Here is a 15,638-nt window from a genome sequence, read left to right on the forward strand (position 1 = left end):
GTGAATAAATATTATTATTTTAATTATAATTATACACATGTTATATATATATTACTATATTTGATATAAAATATATATATATATATATATATATATATATATATATATATATATATATATATATATATATATATATATGTTATAAAAATTTAAAAAAATTTTGTTTGAATAAATTTTAATTGAATTTTAATGGAAATAATTAAGTGTAAAATAATATTTTATATAATAATAATAATATATCTATGTATACTGTTGGGCTAATCTAAAAACAAACGAACGTGGCTGCCGTAGCCCAACCGCCGATACTATCGATAAGATTGATGACAGCTCTAGTTTTCAGCCGGATAATCGTTGTCGGTATCGAAGCCGCATTGAAAATAATTATTAATTATTTAAGCGGTTTTAAAGCGTGGCCTCGAGCGATTTGCCAGCGATTTTTGCCAGCGTCCAGTCCGCCGACAGAGAAGGTACGATCCGGGCCAAAGTAGAAGTGAGCGGGACAGCGGCAAGGGCGGCAAAAAACGCCGGCAAAACGTAGGCACAAAACAACAACAAACAGTGCAGAGGCAGGAACAGGAAGCAACAACAACAACAACAGCAATGTCGTCGGCAAGGGATCTTATCAAAATCGACATAGTAAGTGGAATTGGAGCAATTGAATGGGCAAATTCTAATGTTAATGTGAATGTAACCCAATGGCCACCAGGAATGGGGCATGGAGCGTCTGGTGCGGGCCCAACAAGTGGTGGAGCTGCGTCCCTACGACATCGAGTCCTGGAGCGTCATGATCCGCGAGGCCCAAACGCGTCCCATCCACGAAGTGCGCAGCCTGTACGAATCGCTGGTCAACGTCTTCCCCACCACCGCCCGCTACTGGAAGCTCTACATTGAGATGGAGATGCGCAGCCGGTACTACGAACGCGTGGAGAAGCTCTTCCAGCGGTGTCTTGTCAAGATCCTGAACATCGATCTCTGGAAGCTCTACCTCACCTACGTGAAGGAAACCAAGTCGGGTCTCAGCACACACAAGTGAGTTATTGACTTAATATAGTTGATTTAAGATTTTTAAGTTTTATATTAGTTTCGTAAAACGAAGCGGTGAACTACTTCATATTGGATATCCGGAGGATTACTATACTCCTTTTATTTGTGCATGCAGATCAAGTTTTAAGATCGGACTTATAGCTGTCATAGGAAAAATGCAGCTTATTTTGAGATAATCTATTTGCATATATATCGCTTTTTTTTTTTAAAACCACTTTAAATTGAATTAACTCCTTTTCCAGGGAAAAAATGGCACAGGCTTATGATTTCGCCCTGGAGAAGATCGGCATGGACCTGCACTCGTTCAGCATCTGGCAGGATTACATATACTTTCTGCGCGGCGTTGAAGCCGTTGGCAATTATGCGGAGAATCAGAAGATCACCGCCGTGCGACGTGTCTACCAAAAGGCAGTGGTTACGCCCATCGTGGGCATTGAGCAGCTGTGGAAGGACTACATCGCCTTCGAGCAGAACATAAACCCGATCATATCCGAGAAGATGAGCCTGGAGCGATCCAAGTATGTTTGCCACACATCTCCAGCAGCAGTATTTGTGTAAAGTGATCCACTTTCTGTTCTTTCTATAACCAGAGACTACATGAACGCGCGCCGCGTGGCCAAGGAGCTGGAGTACCACACAAAGGGCCTCAATCGCAACCTGCCCGCTGTTCCGCCCACACTCACCAAGGAGGAGGTGAAGCAGGTGGAGCTGTGGAAGCGCTTCATCACATACGAGAAGTCCAATCCGCTGCGCACCGAAGACACGGCCCTGGTCACCCGTCGCGTTATGTTCGCCACGGAGCAGTGCCTGCTGGTGCTCACCCACCATCCGGCCGTGTGGCATCAGGCCTCCCAGTTCCTGGACACCAGTGCTCGCGTGCTCACCGAGAAAGGCGTGCGTACTAGTGGTGCAACCACCTTCTGCGTGCCTAAAGTCAAGCAAATAGACTGGATTTTGGCCATTGCCCCATTGCTGGGCGACGGTCAAGATCAAAAACGAAATCAACCATAGTCTCTTGTTCGCTGGGAAGTGTCGCCCCTCGGGTAAAGGAGCACGCGGTGGCCAAGGCCAGATCAGATCCAGATTCCGTTCTGCCGCTTGCTCCATTGCCCTTGGCCAGGCCGCACGCGTTTTACTCTCTCTATTGACTAAGCCAAACTCTGTCTATTCCTCAGCTAATTGCTTTTGCCTACTTTACAGGACGTTCAGGCGGCAAAGATCTTTGCGGATGAGTGTGCCAATATACTGGAACGCTCCATCAACGGCGTGCTGAATCGGAATGCTTTGCTCTATTTCGCCTATGCGGACTTCGAGGAGGGAAGATTGAAGTACGAGAAGGTGCACTCCATGTACAACAAGCTGCTGCAGCTGCCGGACATTGATCCCACACTGGTAGGAGCACACGATATTCAGGATCGCATGCATGAACAGAAAACTAATTTGAAACGATATGTGTGTAGGTGTATGTTCAGTACATGAAGTTCGCCCGTCGTGCCGAGGGCATCAAGTCGGCCCGCGGCATCTTCAAGAAGGCTCGCGAGGATGTGCGCTCGCGTTACCACATCTTTGTGGCCGCCGCTCTGATGGAGTACTATTGCTCCAAGGACAAGGAAATCGCCTTCCGGATCTTCGAGCTGGGACTCAAGCGCTTTGGCGGCAGTCCAGAGTACGTGATGTGTTACATTGACTACCTATCACATCTCAACGAGGACAACAACACGCGCGTCCTATTCGAACGCGTACTCAGCTCCGGCGGTTTGTCGCCGCACAAGAGCGTGGAGGTGTGGAATCGCTTCCTCGAGTTCGAGTCCAACATTGGCGATCTGTCCAGTATTGTCAAGGTGGAACGACGCCGCAGTGCCGTCTTCGAGAACGTGCGTACTTTGATCACTTTATTGTTGTTTATTGGCTTTATTGGCTAAACATTTGACTTACTTGCCGCTCTGCTTACTTGTCCTAAAGCTTAAAGAGTACGAGGGCAAGGAGACCGCCCAGCTGGTGGACCGCTACAAGTTCCTGGACCTCTATCCCTGCACCAGCACCGAGCTCAAGTCCATAGGATATGCCGAGGTGAGTTGTCCTGAATATCTATAAATGTCTAACAAAAAACTACGATCGCATTCTTAACTTCTTCATTTCTTGGCGAAAGTTTTTCTAGTTTTATTTTGTTTAAATAAATTATCATTTAACATACTTGAGCAAAATAATTTTATTTTAGACATATACGGATAAAAAACAACAACTTCATGTTGAAATGATAAGATCCTTATTTGTTTATAAATTTAAAAATATACACTTGCCCTTCTCTCACACATTGAATAACTCTGCTTATTGAAAAAGAAATAATGAGAAGCTTCTGCTCTGTAAGTGTGAGCGAGAGTGAGATAGTTTAAAAATATATGGGAAATATATGTTTTTGGCAGTCCTAAGCGCATTTAATTATAAGAAACTAAGCTTTTCATAGCTTCAACTTTTTGGTTAAATCATAATTATAAGAGTTCTTAATAAATTGTAGTGAGCTTTTCAAAATAACAAAAGCCACATTCCAAAAAAAAAAAAACATCCTTAGATTAAAGAGTTTATTGTGTTATTAGCCTGAATATATTCATAATTTGTATTTTAATAATCCAGATTCCAAATTCAGAGAAAGGACATTTCCTTGAAATGTTTTCTAACATAGTTATTGAATATTTTATTAATAGTAAATAATTTTAAATAAAAGAAATGTATTTAATATATTTTCGTGGAAATAATATATTTTATTCATAGTTTAATAGTTTTCGTTGAAAAAATACCCGAAAATGTTATTTATTTTTAAAAGGGAAAACACCTAAAGATAATATAATTTCTAATTTACAACTTGTGATCTTGCAGAACGTGGGCATCATCCTGAACAAGGTGGGTAGTGGAGTGCAAAGCCAAAACAACGGAGAGACCGAGGCGGATAGCGAGGCGGCGGCACCGCTGCCACGACCGGACTTCTCCCAGATGATTCCGTTCAAGCCGCGCCCGTGCGCCCACCCCGGTGCCCATCCCCTCGCCGGCGGTGTCTTTCCGCAGCCACCTGCTCTGGCCGCCTTGTGCGCCACCCTGCCGCCGCCGAACTCCTTCCGCGGACCCTTCGTCAGCGTGGAGCTGCTCTTCGACATCTTCATGCGTCTCAATCTGCCCGACTGTGAGTGTTCTTGCTTGTAAATGTTTAAAATATACTCACTACTAATGCTTTTTCACCGCCTTAGCTGCACCGCAACCGAATGGCGACAACGAATTGTCGCCGAAGATCTTTGATTTGGCCAAGTCGGTGCACTGGATCGTGGACACAAGTACGTATACGGGTGTGCAGCACAGTGTTACGGCCATTCCGCCGCGCCGGAGACGTTTGTTGCCCGGTGGCGATGACAGCGACGACGATCTGCAGACCGCCGTGCCGCCCACGCATGACATTTACCGCCTGCGGCAGCTAAAGCGCTTTGCTAAGTCCAATTGAGATCCGCCATTCGGCCAGATTTGCACTTATTTTTTTTACTAACGCATTTACAAACATATACACGGAAATGGAACAACACGGATTAGGTTTCATTATACTGGAGCATGCATGGATGAATTGATTGTCATCACGAAAAGGTATATAGATGTTAAGAATTTCCAAGGACAAGAACTCGTTTTGTCCACATAATTATGTACTACATTTTTTATTATTTGTTAAAAGTATATTAACTAAACAATTTAAGTACAACTACATTTTTGTTCATTTCATGATCAGGAAAATATATAATCTGTGTAAATAAATAAGTGAAACCATAATTTTTGAATAACTACATTTACTTAATTAAATGAATATAACAAAAAAGGAATTAAAACAAGTAAAGAAGCTATCCTTGCAGTTGTGAAAAATCATGAATTCTCTATGAAAGTCGTATAGTATGTTTTTGCATCGTTTATATGGTAGATAAACGATCTGCAAGGGAATAAAATTAAAAATTACAATAAAATATATTTAACTAAAACTTAATAAAATAAAACAATCAAAAACGAAATAAAATAAAATACACAACATTAATCAATACCTTATGAATAATTTTAAAACATTAGGACGGATGTGTTAAATATTGCAGTCATCATGAATTTTATACCTATATTATTGCAACATATTTAAAAATTTCTATGAGTATTTAGAACATCTAACGAGAATATAGATTTTTATACAACCTACGAATATCCCGTTTCATTTGTTTATATCTTTTCAATTGATTTTTTACTGATTAAATGTAAAATTTGTCTAGCTAAAACATTTTTTGCTGCAGTTTAAAAGAGGAGTATGGTTAAGTCGTAAAGACCAATTTTTGTTTTTTTTTAACAGTTAAAATCTATTCCTAAAAATCAATGATCATTATAGTAAAGCATTTGATTGAGTTAAATATTTTGTTAACTTTTCATATAGAAATATTTAAAAAGTCCGGCAATGACCGTAGTAATTTTTTTTAAGTTTAAACAAAAAAAAATTCTTTTTCGACTACAGTTATAATGCAACAAACGTATACAAATGGTCATAAAACCGTACTCCCCCTGTAAAGGAATTTGCCTGGCTAAATTGTGGAAAACTTTTAAGAAAACAAAATTGTATATTAACTAAGGCAAACGGGTCATCCTCTTCACTCGTCTTTTTTTTTTATATATGCAATAGGGTCATCCAAATAGGATGTAGCAGGCTCACATACCACTTCTCGATAACTTCAGCTGGCAAGCATCGCCTTCGGTGGCCGTAGGATTCCTTTTTTATATGGGTCCCAGGGGTCACTCTTTCATATCTCCTGCCGGACCACTACTCTATAACTTGTTCATATGGGTTTTTTATTTTTGTATACTGGTAAAGGTATAGGAGGTGCCGGGTTCAAAGCTCACTCCACAATTGCTTCTGCCGACAGACATTGCTTGCAGTGATTGTAGGTTAGCTTTTCCCATGTGGATAAAGGTTTAGGAGGTGAAGGTTACAATGCTTACTCCTCTACATATATTTTGCATGTAGATTTCTTTTTCCACATGGGTAAAGGGATAGGAGGTGTAGGGTTCAAGACTCAGGCTCAACGCTCACTCCTCCATAACTTCAACGGGCAGACAACGGCGGCGGTGCTTGTAGAGTCCGGCGTACTGGGCGAACCGCTTGCCGCAGGAGGGGCACGCGTAGCGCTTCTCGCTGCGATGGAGATTGAGGTGGGCGTAGTAGGCACTGCCCACGACGAAGGCGCGCGAGCAGTAGGGGCACACCTTGTCGCGGATGTTGAGATGGGCGCGCATGTGCCGGTCCCGCTCGTGGGCCGTGAAGAAGGCCTTGTCGCAGCGGGTGCACGGATGGTCGCGCTGATTGCGGTGCCGCTTGACATGCTGGTTCAGTTTGCTGGCATTCACGAATCCCCGGCCGCAGTGTTCGCACACGTACGGCAGCTCCTTGGTGTGGCTGCGCTCGTGGACACGCAAAGCCGTCGAGCTGAAGAACTTCTTGGGACACTCGCAGCAGGCATGGGTCCGTTGGCCCAGATGGCGACGCAAATGGGCCAACAAACTGTTCCGCAGGGTGAACTTTAGTCCACAGATGTGGCATATATTGGCCAGCTCATCGTTCTGCTCCTCCGCTCCCGCCTCCCTGGTCTTGCGGCTGCTCTGGCGGCGCCGCACCAGGAAATACTGCCCATCCAGGGACTTCTCCACCTCCGCGTGCACATTGCGCTCGTGCTGCAGGTAGTCGGTGCGCCGCTTGAAGGAGGCCGGACACCGGGCACACTGGAAGGGAGCCACATGGAGCTCGAGGAAGCGCAACGCCTCGTAGTACTCGTACTTGGGCGTCCAGGGTTCCGATTTCTTGATGGCCGCCATGCGAGCCTCCTTGCAGTGGCGATACTGGCAACGGAACTCGATGAGGCGACTCTTCAGTCGCTCCACCGTCAGCTGCAGATTGCACTCCTCCTGCAGCCGGGTGCACAGCGATTCCAGCTGGCGCTGACGCTGCCGCCGCTTCGTGTAGTCCGGATGGTCGGTGCACCACAGCTGGGCATAGCCCTGGTACACCGCTATGATCTTCAGGTTGCTGTCCCGCTGGTTGAGCGTCTTCTGCAGCTCGCTGCCGCTGATCGCCAGCACGTCGTCCAGGAAGCGGAACTCAGCGAACAGGTTCCACTGGGGCGTGGCATCCGCCTCCTCGCTCTGGCGTTGCTTCTCCCTGCGATAGTACTTACTATAGTCGGTGATCTTGCGGTGCAGCATCTGCCAGGTGAGACGATGTGAGCCACCGGATGCGGAGTTTAGCTCCTCTGTGATGGCCTGCCAGGCCAGTCGACGCTGGCCGCGATCATGGTAGTCCAGGTGATTGGGATCCCACAGGCAGACATGCGAGCGGTACAGCCGGATCAGCTCCAACGTTTCCTGGTGACCCAAGCGATGGCGTTGCCCGCCTCCTGGTCGATCCTCCTCCTCAATGGCGACCATTGCGCTGGCATCCTCCAGTTGGGCAGCGGCACAGGCCTCGGCCAGCGTGATCTGCCCATCTTCATTCTCTGGGGGATTGGGATTGGGTTGAGCCAACTTTTCCCTTAGCAATTCGACGGCCTGTTGGGTTTCCTTCTCCACCAGCTCCTTCTCCTCGCTCAACACCGCCCTGAGCTGCTCGCCCAGCAGTTGGTGATCCGTCTGGCGCACCTCATCACAGCCCACCTGGACGTGCATCTGGTGACCCAGCAGATTCTCGAAGATCTTGCCGCACACGGCACACACATACGGATCGATGTGCTTGTGCAGGAACTCCATTTCCGCATAGTGCTCGAATCCGGACACAAAGTCCGCCTGTCTGCCCTCCACCACACTCTGCAGATAGGCGATCTTCTCCAGGCGATAGCGTTTACGCAGCGATTGCAGCCGCCGTTGGATGACCACCGGCGACAGGCTGATCCCCGACAGACGCAGCGCCAACTGGAGGCCCATGATGGCCTCCTGTCGCCGGCGCACCGTCGCCGCACATCTCACCCGCTTGTGGGCATTGTGCCACAGCACCGGATAGTGTTCGTACAGCTCCAGCAGGCGGGCGTTCTCGCGGGCGTAGTGACGCTGCCGCTTCAGCAGCGATTGCTGTTCGCACAGGAAGCTCAACTGGTCGAAGTGGGCGAATCGGGTTACCTCGTCCGCCAGCTCGCCGTCGGCCTCCACACGCTCCCGCTGCTTGAGATACCGCTGGCACAGCGTCGACATCCGGATCCGTACGTCCGTCACGCTGAAGGTGCGGCCACAGTAGGCGCCCCACGCGTCCGTGATGCGGCGCCAGGAGTCGCGGCACAGCAGCATGTCGTGGAACTGCGCGTGCGTCTGGTTCCAGAGGCGCGGCTCCGAGCGGTACAGCTCGATCAGGCGGTCCACATGCTGCCTGGTCAGTCGTTGGCCAGCCGGCACGGGCGATGCCTCCTGGGGGAAACGGGATTGGAAGATGGGAAACGGAGTTAGGATATGATATACAATATACCTACGTGTATGCAATGCCCATACAATTACATCGTAAAACATCTCTAGATTATTGACCTTTATTTTCAAGTTGTTTCGAGAATTACTTTTGGAGTTACAGCTTTTAATGTCACTTGAAACGCGTTCAAACACGTTTTTCTCGAACACTGTGTTTTCAAAGTCGGTTGTCAAGATTCGAGATTCAAAATACAAGGTCTTGAACAACCGATTTTTCTTTTTTCAATAATAAAAAAAAAATAAAAAAATTAAAAAACGCCCAATAATGTTTACAAAAATCTACATTTTATGTCAAATTATCCGTCAAAAATACAATTTCCCCTCTTTTTGTTTTTTCCTTTGTCCAACTCCTAGTTTATGGTCTTAATTAAAATACATATTTTTTATTTTTTACTTCTGATGATCCTGCAAAAAGTTCTGCTGTCAACGCGGAGAGACCGGAAGAAGTCAAGTATTTAATATTTTTTCATTAAATCTTTATTCAATATACATATATATTTCAGAAACAAAAATCTTTGAATAAAAATTCCTAATAAAAAAAATTATGAATAAAAAAATTGATAGCATACTAAGAACCAAAAGCGTATTTTTAAAGCTTTCTTAACTTTCTAAGTATTGTATTTTTTTGAGTTTTATTAGAAATTTATACATTTTTACATCTTTAGACTGATATCTAGTCTGATGGGATCAGAGATGACAATACTGTAACGATTGCTATATCACCCTTTAATACATAATTAGCTCTCTAAAAAAAACGCACTCACCTCCACTGTGGAATCTGGAACTTGTAGGGGTTCTGTAGCATCTTCACTTCCCAAATCTCCTGTTTTTCCCGACGTTTTCAACAGTTCTTCGCCAGCCTTGCCCACTTCCGCATCCGCATCCGCAACCATATCCACTTCTGCCAAGTGCTCGCCAGGTTCACCTGGCAGCACCTCCTCCTCGATGGCGTTCAATTGCAGCACCAGTTGCTGCTTGAGTTCATTGTCCTCGCCATTGGTTCGCTGCTCCGCCAGCACCTCCTGCATGAGATCATCCTCGGGAATGGCTCCGGATGAGGTGGCTTCATCCGCCTCATCGGCTTCATCGGCTTGCGCTTCGGGTGCCTGCCAATCGGAGTGCCACACGTCCATGTGCTCCGGAAACTCGGAGAGGGCGCACAAGGGCCGCTCCTCGCACAGGGAACACTCGATGGCATAGAGCTCGCCGGCACAATTCCAGGTGTAAACGCTGCCGCACCGCTGACGCATCTCGTCGGTTCTCACCTCCTCGTGGGAGTATTCTAAAAAAAGGGGGAAAAATGGTAAGGACACTGGTAAAAAAAATGAAGTGTATCCAAGTATTTTATAATCGATTTAAATATTTTTCGCTTTGATTTTTATCCATAAAGTTTAAATATTACATTTTTGTTTTAAATTTAATTTGACTATTGTAGGAATATATTTTCAAAACTTTATTTAAATAATAGCATATGAATTTTAGTAAACATTTTTTACTTTCTTTTAAAAAAGGCCAAGACCTAACAGCTCAAATTTTTAACATTTTCTTAATCTAAAAATAATATATACATATTTTAAATCATTTTGTACAGGTAAAACGATTTATATAGTAGATATTCAATTTGAATTCAATTTCCATTTCAATCTTTATTTTCTCGTAAATGTAGTTATATTTAGTAAATGACAAAAATTGATAATTATTGCGCGCAAGGAAAGTTTAAAAATAAATCAATAACAACAAATTAAGTAATTCACATACATTTCTTTGGCTGACAAGATATACAAGTAAGAACTGTTGGCAATTCATATGTGCAGAGCCTTTAACATTATATTGTTGTTTAACGGTTTATTTATGTATATGGTTTGTTCTTAGGATTAATATACTTTCTTTTTGTGTAGTTTTATACATAACTTTAACTGCTTTAACTTTATAACTTTATATATTGAAAGTTATCACTTGTACAATAGATAGGAAATAAAATTCTTAAAAGGCCCGGTGCTATTGTTATTATGTATAGAAGGTGCTATTACTTTGGACACCGTTGTATTTACCACATATGTATGTATTTACATACACACATATGAACATATGTTGGCGTGATTCACAGAGATGGCTTAAAGGTTAGTTAGAGCCTCGGTACTAAGTGGATTGTTCCCTATAACGCCTCCTTGAGCTGCTCACCTGTGGGTCACCTGGCGTGGTCACCTACGCGGGTGGTTTCACTTTTTAAGCCGCCCGAAAACGCCAAAACGCAGAGCGGAGAATAATAACAATAACAGCGGCCGTTTAATTTGGTGGAGTGCGCAAGCGCAAACGTAAACGCAAACGCAGCGCAAGGTGTAATCCCCGAGCGACTGAAGCGGCGACTGCGACTGCGCGGCCTCTTTCAGTTGCGTTGCGTTGTGTTGTGTTGAATTGAAGCTGAAACTGAAGCTGAAGCTGAAGTTGAATCGACAATCGACTTGAATCGACGTCGGGGGTTCAGGTTGTGAAAATGGAAATGAAATGCCAAGAAAAAGACCAGAGAAGATGAAGACAAAGACAAAGACGAAGAAGCAAAGCAACGGCAAGAGCAGGGGCAACAAACTGGCTCGAACCTGGCTCATAAAAACAACACATTCACACATTTATGTACATATATGTATGTACATACATACATCCATACAAACTTACATCGGCATCTCGTTCGGGCCATTCTTCGCTAGCCCACGTCCATCTCTGACTTCAATTATCCAGCGGCGCGGCAAAGGGGTTAAAGCGGTCAGGATGGGTTAAAAAAAAATAATGGTACATTTTTGATCACAAAAAAAGGTTGTTCAATAAAGCTTAAAAATATATTTTGGTGCAATAACTACAAAAAAGCGAATCTATTATTTACCCCCATTTCAAACTAGATTATGACTACGTCCTTGTTTCTAACTGTGGTTGTCTCTGCAACTATCTCTTTTTCTCTTTCGGTTTCTTTGCTTTTCTCCCCTTCAATTGAATGGACTCTACTTTGATGTGTGTGTGTGTGTGTGTTTGTGTGTGCATAACAGGTGCACAAAGGCGTGTCGAAAAAGAGGGGGTAACATTTGCTATTATATTATTATATATGTATTTACCTATTAGATAGTGTAGACTAACAAGAAGTTAAATAATTTTATTCGATTACCTGATAAATCTATTGTATTGCATACAACATTATAAAAGAGAGTTTATACAGTGGTACCTAAAAATTAATATTTATTCATTTTTTTCCCATACGCTTATGAGTTTCTTGTAGAGTTTTTTACTTCTAGCCATATTCCGCTTGATTTTTTTTTTAAATATAATTTGTAAAGAAATCAGGTACTTCGCACACGATAAGTAACGATTTTGAAGAATAGGGGTAACCTTTTGTTTGGGTACGCACAATTCAATTCAAATGGGCAGCTTAATCAATCATTTGGATCCATAATACATAAAATTTTTTTTTTAATTGAAAAAGATATTATTTTTTAAGTTTTGACTACATTTTATAAGCATGGTTTGACCTTACTTTTAAAAGTCGGACGATGCAAACACAACATATGTACATATGTAAAAAATTTCTGATATCAGAAAGAAATGTAATTAGAGTTGTAATTAAAATTAATTAAACCCACTAAGCCTTTTCCAACATCACTTATACTTTTAAAAAAATACTGCTCCCTGTTTGCATTTTGCTTAATGCCTTGAAATAATCAATAACAACTTATTATAACTCTATTTCTATTGTAAACAAACAAAACATTATTTCATTTTAAGCCCTTGCAGTTGGACTTGGAATGTTTTACATATATCCCGGATGTTTTTATTGGCGAAAACCGATTTCCCGCCAAGGAAGTGTGACCATTACTTTGAAAGAAAAAAAATATCAAGTATTCTTATTAATTTACTTCAAAAATTCGCTATATATATCTAGTATAAATATATAAATATTTTGGGGAGTCAGATTGTATTTTCTTTAGACTTTTGCGCGGTCACACTGCTTAATACGCAAAACAATAACAAACAAAAAAATTACAAAAAAACATAAACATAAACAAACACAAGCACAGGGAGCGAGCGAATCGAATCGAAGCGAAACGACGACGACGCCATGGGTTTTCCGCGCATCCTCAGCAAGAACAACAAGATCTACACGAAGCTGGGCGAGTTCTGTTTGTCGGGGGACAGCTTCTGGATCGTTTGCCACACGTGCCAGGAGGAGCTGCAGACGCAGGATCAGTTCTGGAAGCACATACAGGACGAACACAACTTCCTGCACGGCGTGGCCAAGGTGGGTTTGCTATTGCTGTGTGCTTTTCTCGCCGGCGGACCCTTAATCTTTGCCCCCTTTGCAGCAGGAGCACAGCCGGACCTCCAGCTACTGCCTCACGGATGTGGAGGCTGCGGCGGCGTCGGCCACGCCCGGTGGTAGCTCCCAGCAGGGCGCCACCGCCGTGAGCGTTCCGTTGGCCCTGTACCACTGCTCCGCCAAGTACTCCGAGGAGGAGCAGCGCGAGGTGGAGCTGCACGAGCAGCAGGTCCAGGTGCAGCAGCAAGTGCAGCAGCAGGTGCAACAACAGCAGCAGCAGCAGCAAGCTCAGCAGGCTCAGCAAGCGCAGCAGCAGCAACAGCAGCAGGCCCACCAGCAACACCAACAGCAGGCCCACCAGCAGCTCCAGCAGCAGCGGGATGTGGCCAAAGAGCTGGCCGAGCTGCATGCCAATGCGGTGGCCGCCGCCGCCGCTGCCGCTGCTGTGGTCGCCACTGGCGGCGAGGGGAGCACCCGCAGCAGCAGCGGCATCGACATCAAGATCGAGCCGGCCAGTCTCACACTAACCCCGGAAATGCAGGCTGCTGCAGCGGCTGCCGGGACCATTTACCATCTGCCACAGTTGGTGCCTGCCCCTGTGCCGCCTCCGCCGCCCACGCCGGGATTCGTGAGTGTCAGCGCCAGCACCAGCACCTCCAATACGGTCAGCACCACGCCGCCCAATGTGCTCCACCAGCAGCAACAGCAACAGCAGCAGCAACAACAGCAGCAACAGCAACAACAGCAGCAGCAGCAGCAACTCAACATGACAGTCGTTCCATCGACGGCAATGGCCGCCGCCATGCTGGCCGCCAGTCAGGAGCAGCTGCCCAAGGATTCCAACAGCACGACGGCCAGCGCCGGGAGCGCTGTGTCCTCGGATGACGGAGAGCGCTGGTATGTCTGCGACTACGAGACTTGCGGGCTGAAGTTCAAGTACAAGTCGCGGATGGAGCTGCACCGGGTGGTGCACAGCAAGGAGCGGCGCTTCAACTGCGAACTGTGCAGTGCATCCTTCAAGCAGTCGTGCAACCTGTCCACGCATCGCAAGAAGAAGCATGCGCTGAGGGGCATCAAAAGCGAGATACTGCCGCAGCGTTTCTAACTTGCCTTAAGTTCCCCCCCCTAAAATCCTACCCCTCGCCCTCCCCAATCACTTGTTTAGCTCAGCCACTAGGACTAGATTCTAGACTGCAACCCGGCAATTTTGACCTAAGTTTAAAGATTACTTTACAAACATCCCCACAGAAATCGCCTGCTTGCCACACGACTACTGATATGGTTTAACCTTTATTTTTATGAAAGCCTTTAACAAATGTATACATTTGCAAGGAGCCCCAGAAATCTTTAGGTTTTCCCAGCACTGGAAAATCCGTAGGTGCCATCGAATCTCTATCGTTTCACTCTTGTTAATGAGCAAATGTATAGTTCTAGATAGTTATGTGGCACCTTGATTCGATTTTCGGTTGGAATTTGCTTTTAAAAGAGATTTATGAGGTTACTTTTTGTACAAAACCTGATTGTAAATTGAAAACTTCTACGCTAAAAATACACTCTTGTGGCAGGCAAGCGATCTATATATATATATATATAAATATATATATATTTAAATATTTGTATCTAATGTAGGCTTAGTTTCCCTTGTAAATGTAATGTTAATGTTTAATCGGGGTTATGTTAACCTCCCATTAACTTTTACGCTCTAGATGTATATGCAATCTTTTATATACGGGTTGTCCCTAAAATCTTCAACGATTTTCAGAAGGAATCCGTTGGTGTCCCATAATTTTTAGAGTTTTTGATGTATATTGAAGTAAACTTGCTTAAACTTTAGGAACAAATTTCAAAATTAACTCATTGGTGGGTTTTAAATCGATTCAAAAGTTGAATAGGTTTCTGGGACACCGAGATTAGTGATTCATTTGAAATTTGGTTGGCTGAGATTTCTGGGACACTCCCGATAGTGGCTAAGATAGTGGCAGTTACAGTTGAACAGGTTAATCTACGTCAGTTGTTCAGTTAGTTACACTCTATATATAAATGTCCTGGGTCTAGTGCGATACGAATGGTAAATGTACCATAAGATCAATCAATCAAAAGCAACCAACCACAGCAGCAACAGCAACACCAATCGAAAACGAAAATACATAAAGAATACCTTACAAATTGTTCTAAATTCAAGAGTTTTTTTTATTTGTTTGGGAGGTCAAATATTGTTTTCTTAAAAAAATCCAATAGCTATTTTCAGATATTAAGTTTCTATTCCCCAAAATGTGGTTTTTGTGTTAGTTAGTAGTTAGTAGTTTTTTTTTGAAATTTTTAATTAATCTCTAAAAGGGCTGAAATGTTAAAAACGAACAGGGAACAAAAATCAAACATTTTTTACTAATAAGTTTATAAGTTTCGCGACTTGTGGGCACAGACATTTCTAGAATCTAAATGATAGGTACAAACATATGGGTCGTATAGTTTTCGAGATCTAATCTACGATTCGGCTACTGTTCCCGACCAAGAATATATTCCAGGGACCGTTACAGACTCGAATTATCGAGATGATTTGATTTTCGATTTCTAAACATAATATCGATATATCAAGCCTGAGCTTAATCGATACCACCAGTAGTAACATCGATGCTTTTCCAGCTGCTATCGAGCTTCGATGTTTTCGATGATTTTGGCGGGAAACATCAATGTCTCAAAGATTTCCATTTATTTACTACAGTATATTGAATCCTATAATCCCAATCCTATAATTTTGACTGCAACTGTATACATTTTCATATAATATCCGCAG

At 43.9% G+C, this 15,638-nt stretch overlaps 3 protein-coding genes across 4 annotated transcripts; 2 read left to right on the top strand and 1 right to left on the bottom strand.

Annotated features, from left to right (window-relative positions):
• The first annotated feature begins 323 nt into the window (after positions 1 to 323).
• Positions 324 to 4,791, top strand: LOC108140908 (protein suppressor of forked). Its single transcript, XM_017263961.2, has 9 exons — positions 324 to 636; positions 707 to 1,029; positions 1,287 to 1,562; positions 1,635 to 1,938; positions 2,245 to 2,436; positions 2,505 to 2,918; positions 3,007 to 3,114; positions 3,919 to 4,219; positions 4,284 to 4,791. Exons 1-9 carry the CDS (start codon positions 601 to 603, stop codon positions 4,529 to 4,531), a joined length of 2,202 nt encoding a protein of 733 aa, XP_017119450.1. The 5' UTR covers positions 324 to 600; the 3' UTR covers positions 4,532 to 4,791.
• A 41-nt stretch (positions 4,792 to 4,832) lies between these two features.
• Positions 4,833 to 11,111, bottom strand: LOC108140907. Its single transcript, XM_017263960.2, has 3 exons — positions 10,726 to 11,111; positions 9,309 to 9,826; positions 4,833 to 8,490 (listed from the first exon to the last, which is right to left on the bottom strand). Exons 2-3 carry the CDS (start codon positions 9,792 to 9,794, stop codon positions 6,133 to 6,135), a joined length of 2,844 nt encoding a protein of 947 aa, XP_017119449.1. The 5' UTR covers positions 9,795 to 9,826; positions 10,726 to 11,111; the 3' UTR covers positions 4,833 to 6,132.
• Positions 11,112 to 12,528: 1,417 nt separating this feature from the next.
• Positions 12,529 to 15,020, top strand: LOC108140938 (AT-rich binding protein). Of its 2 annotated transcripts, none has more exons than XM_017264006.2 (2): positions 12,529 to 12,826; positions 12,891 to 15,020. In XM_017264006.2, exons 1-2 carry the CDS (start codon positions 12,647 to 12,649, stop codon positions 13,947 to 13,949), a joined length of 1,239 nt encoding a protein of 412 aa, XP_017119495.1. In that variant the 5' UTR covers positions 12,529 to 12,646; the 3' UTR covers positions 13,950 to 15,020. The 2 variants fall into 2 exon arrangements, with proteins under 2 accessions (XP_017119495.1, XP_017119496.1); XM_017264007.2 differs by having other exon boundaries at positions 12,894 to 15,020.
• The last annotated feature ends 618 nt before the right edge of the window (positions 15,021 to 15,638 follow it).

Source organism: Drosophila elegans, unplaced genomic scaffold (genome assembly GCF_018152505.1).
Source record: "Drosophila elegans isolate 14027-0461.03 unplaced genomic scaffold, ASM1815250v1 contig_149, whole genome shotgun sequence".
NCBI classification, from domain to species: Eukaryota; Metazoa; Arthropoda; class Insecta; order Diptera; family Drosophilidae; genus Drosophila; species Drosophila elegans.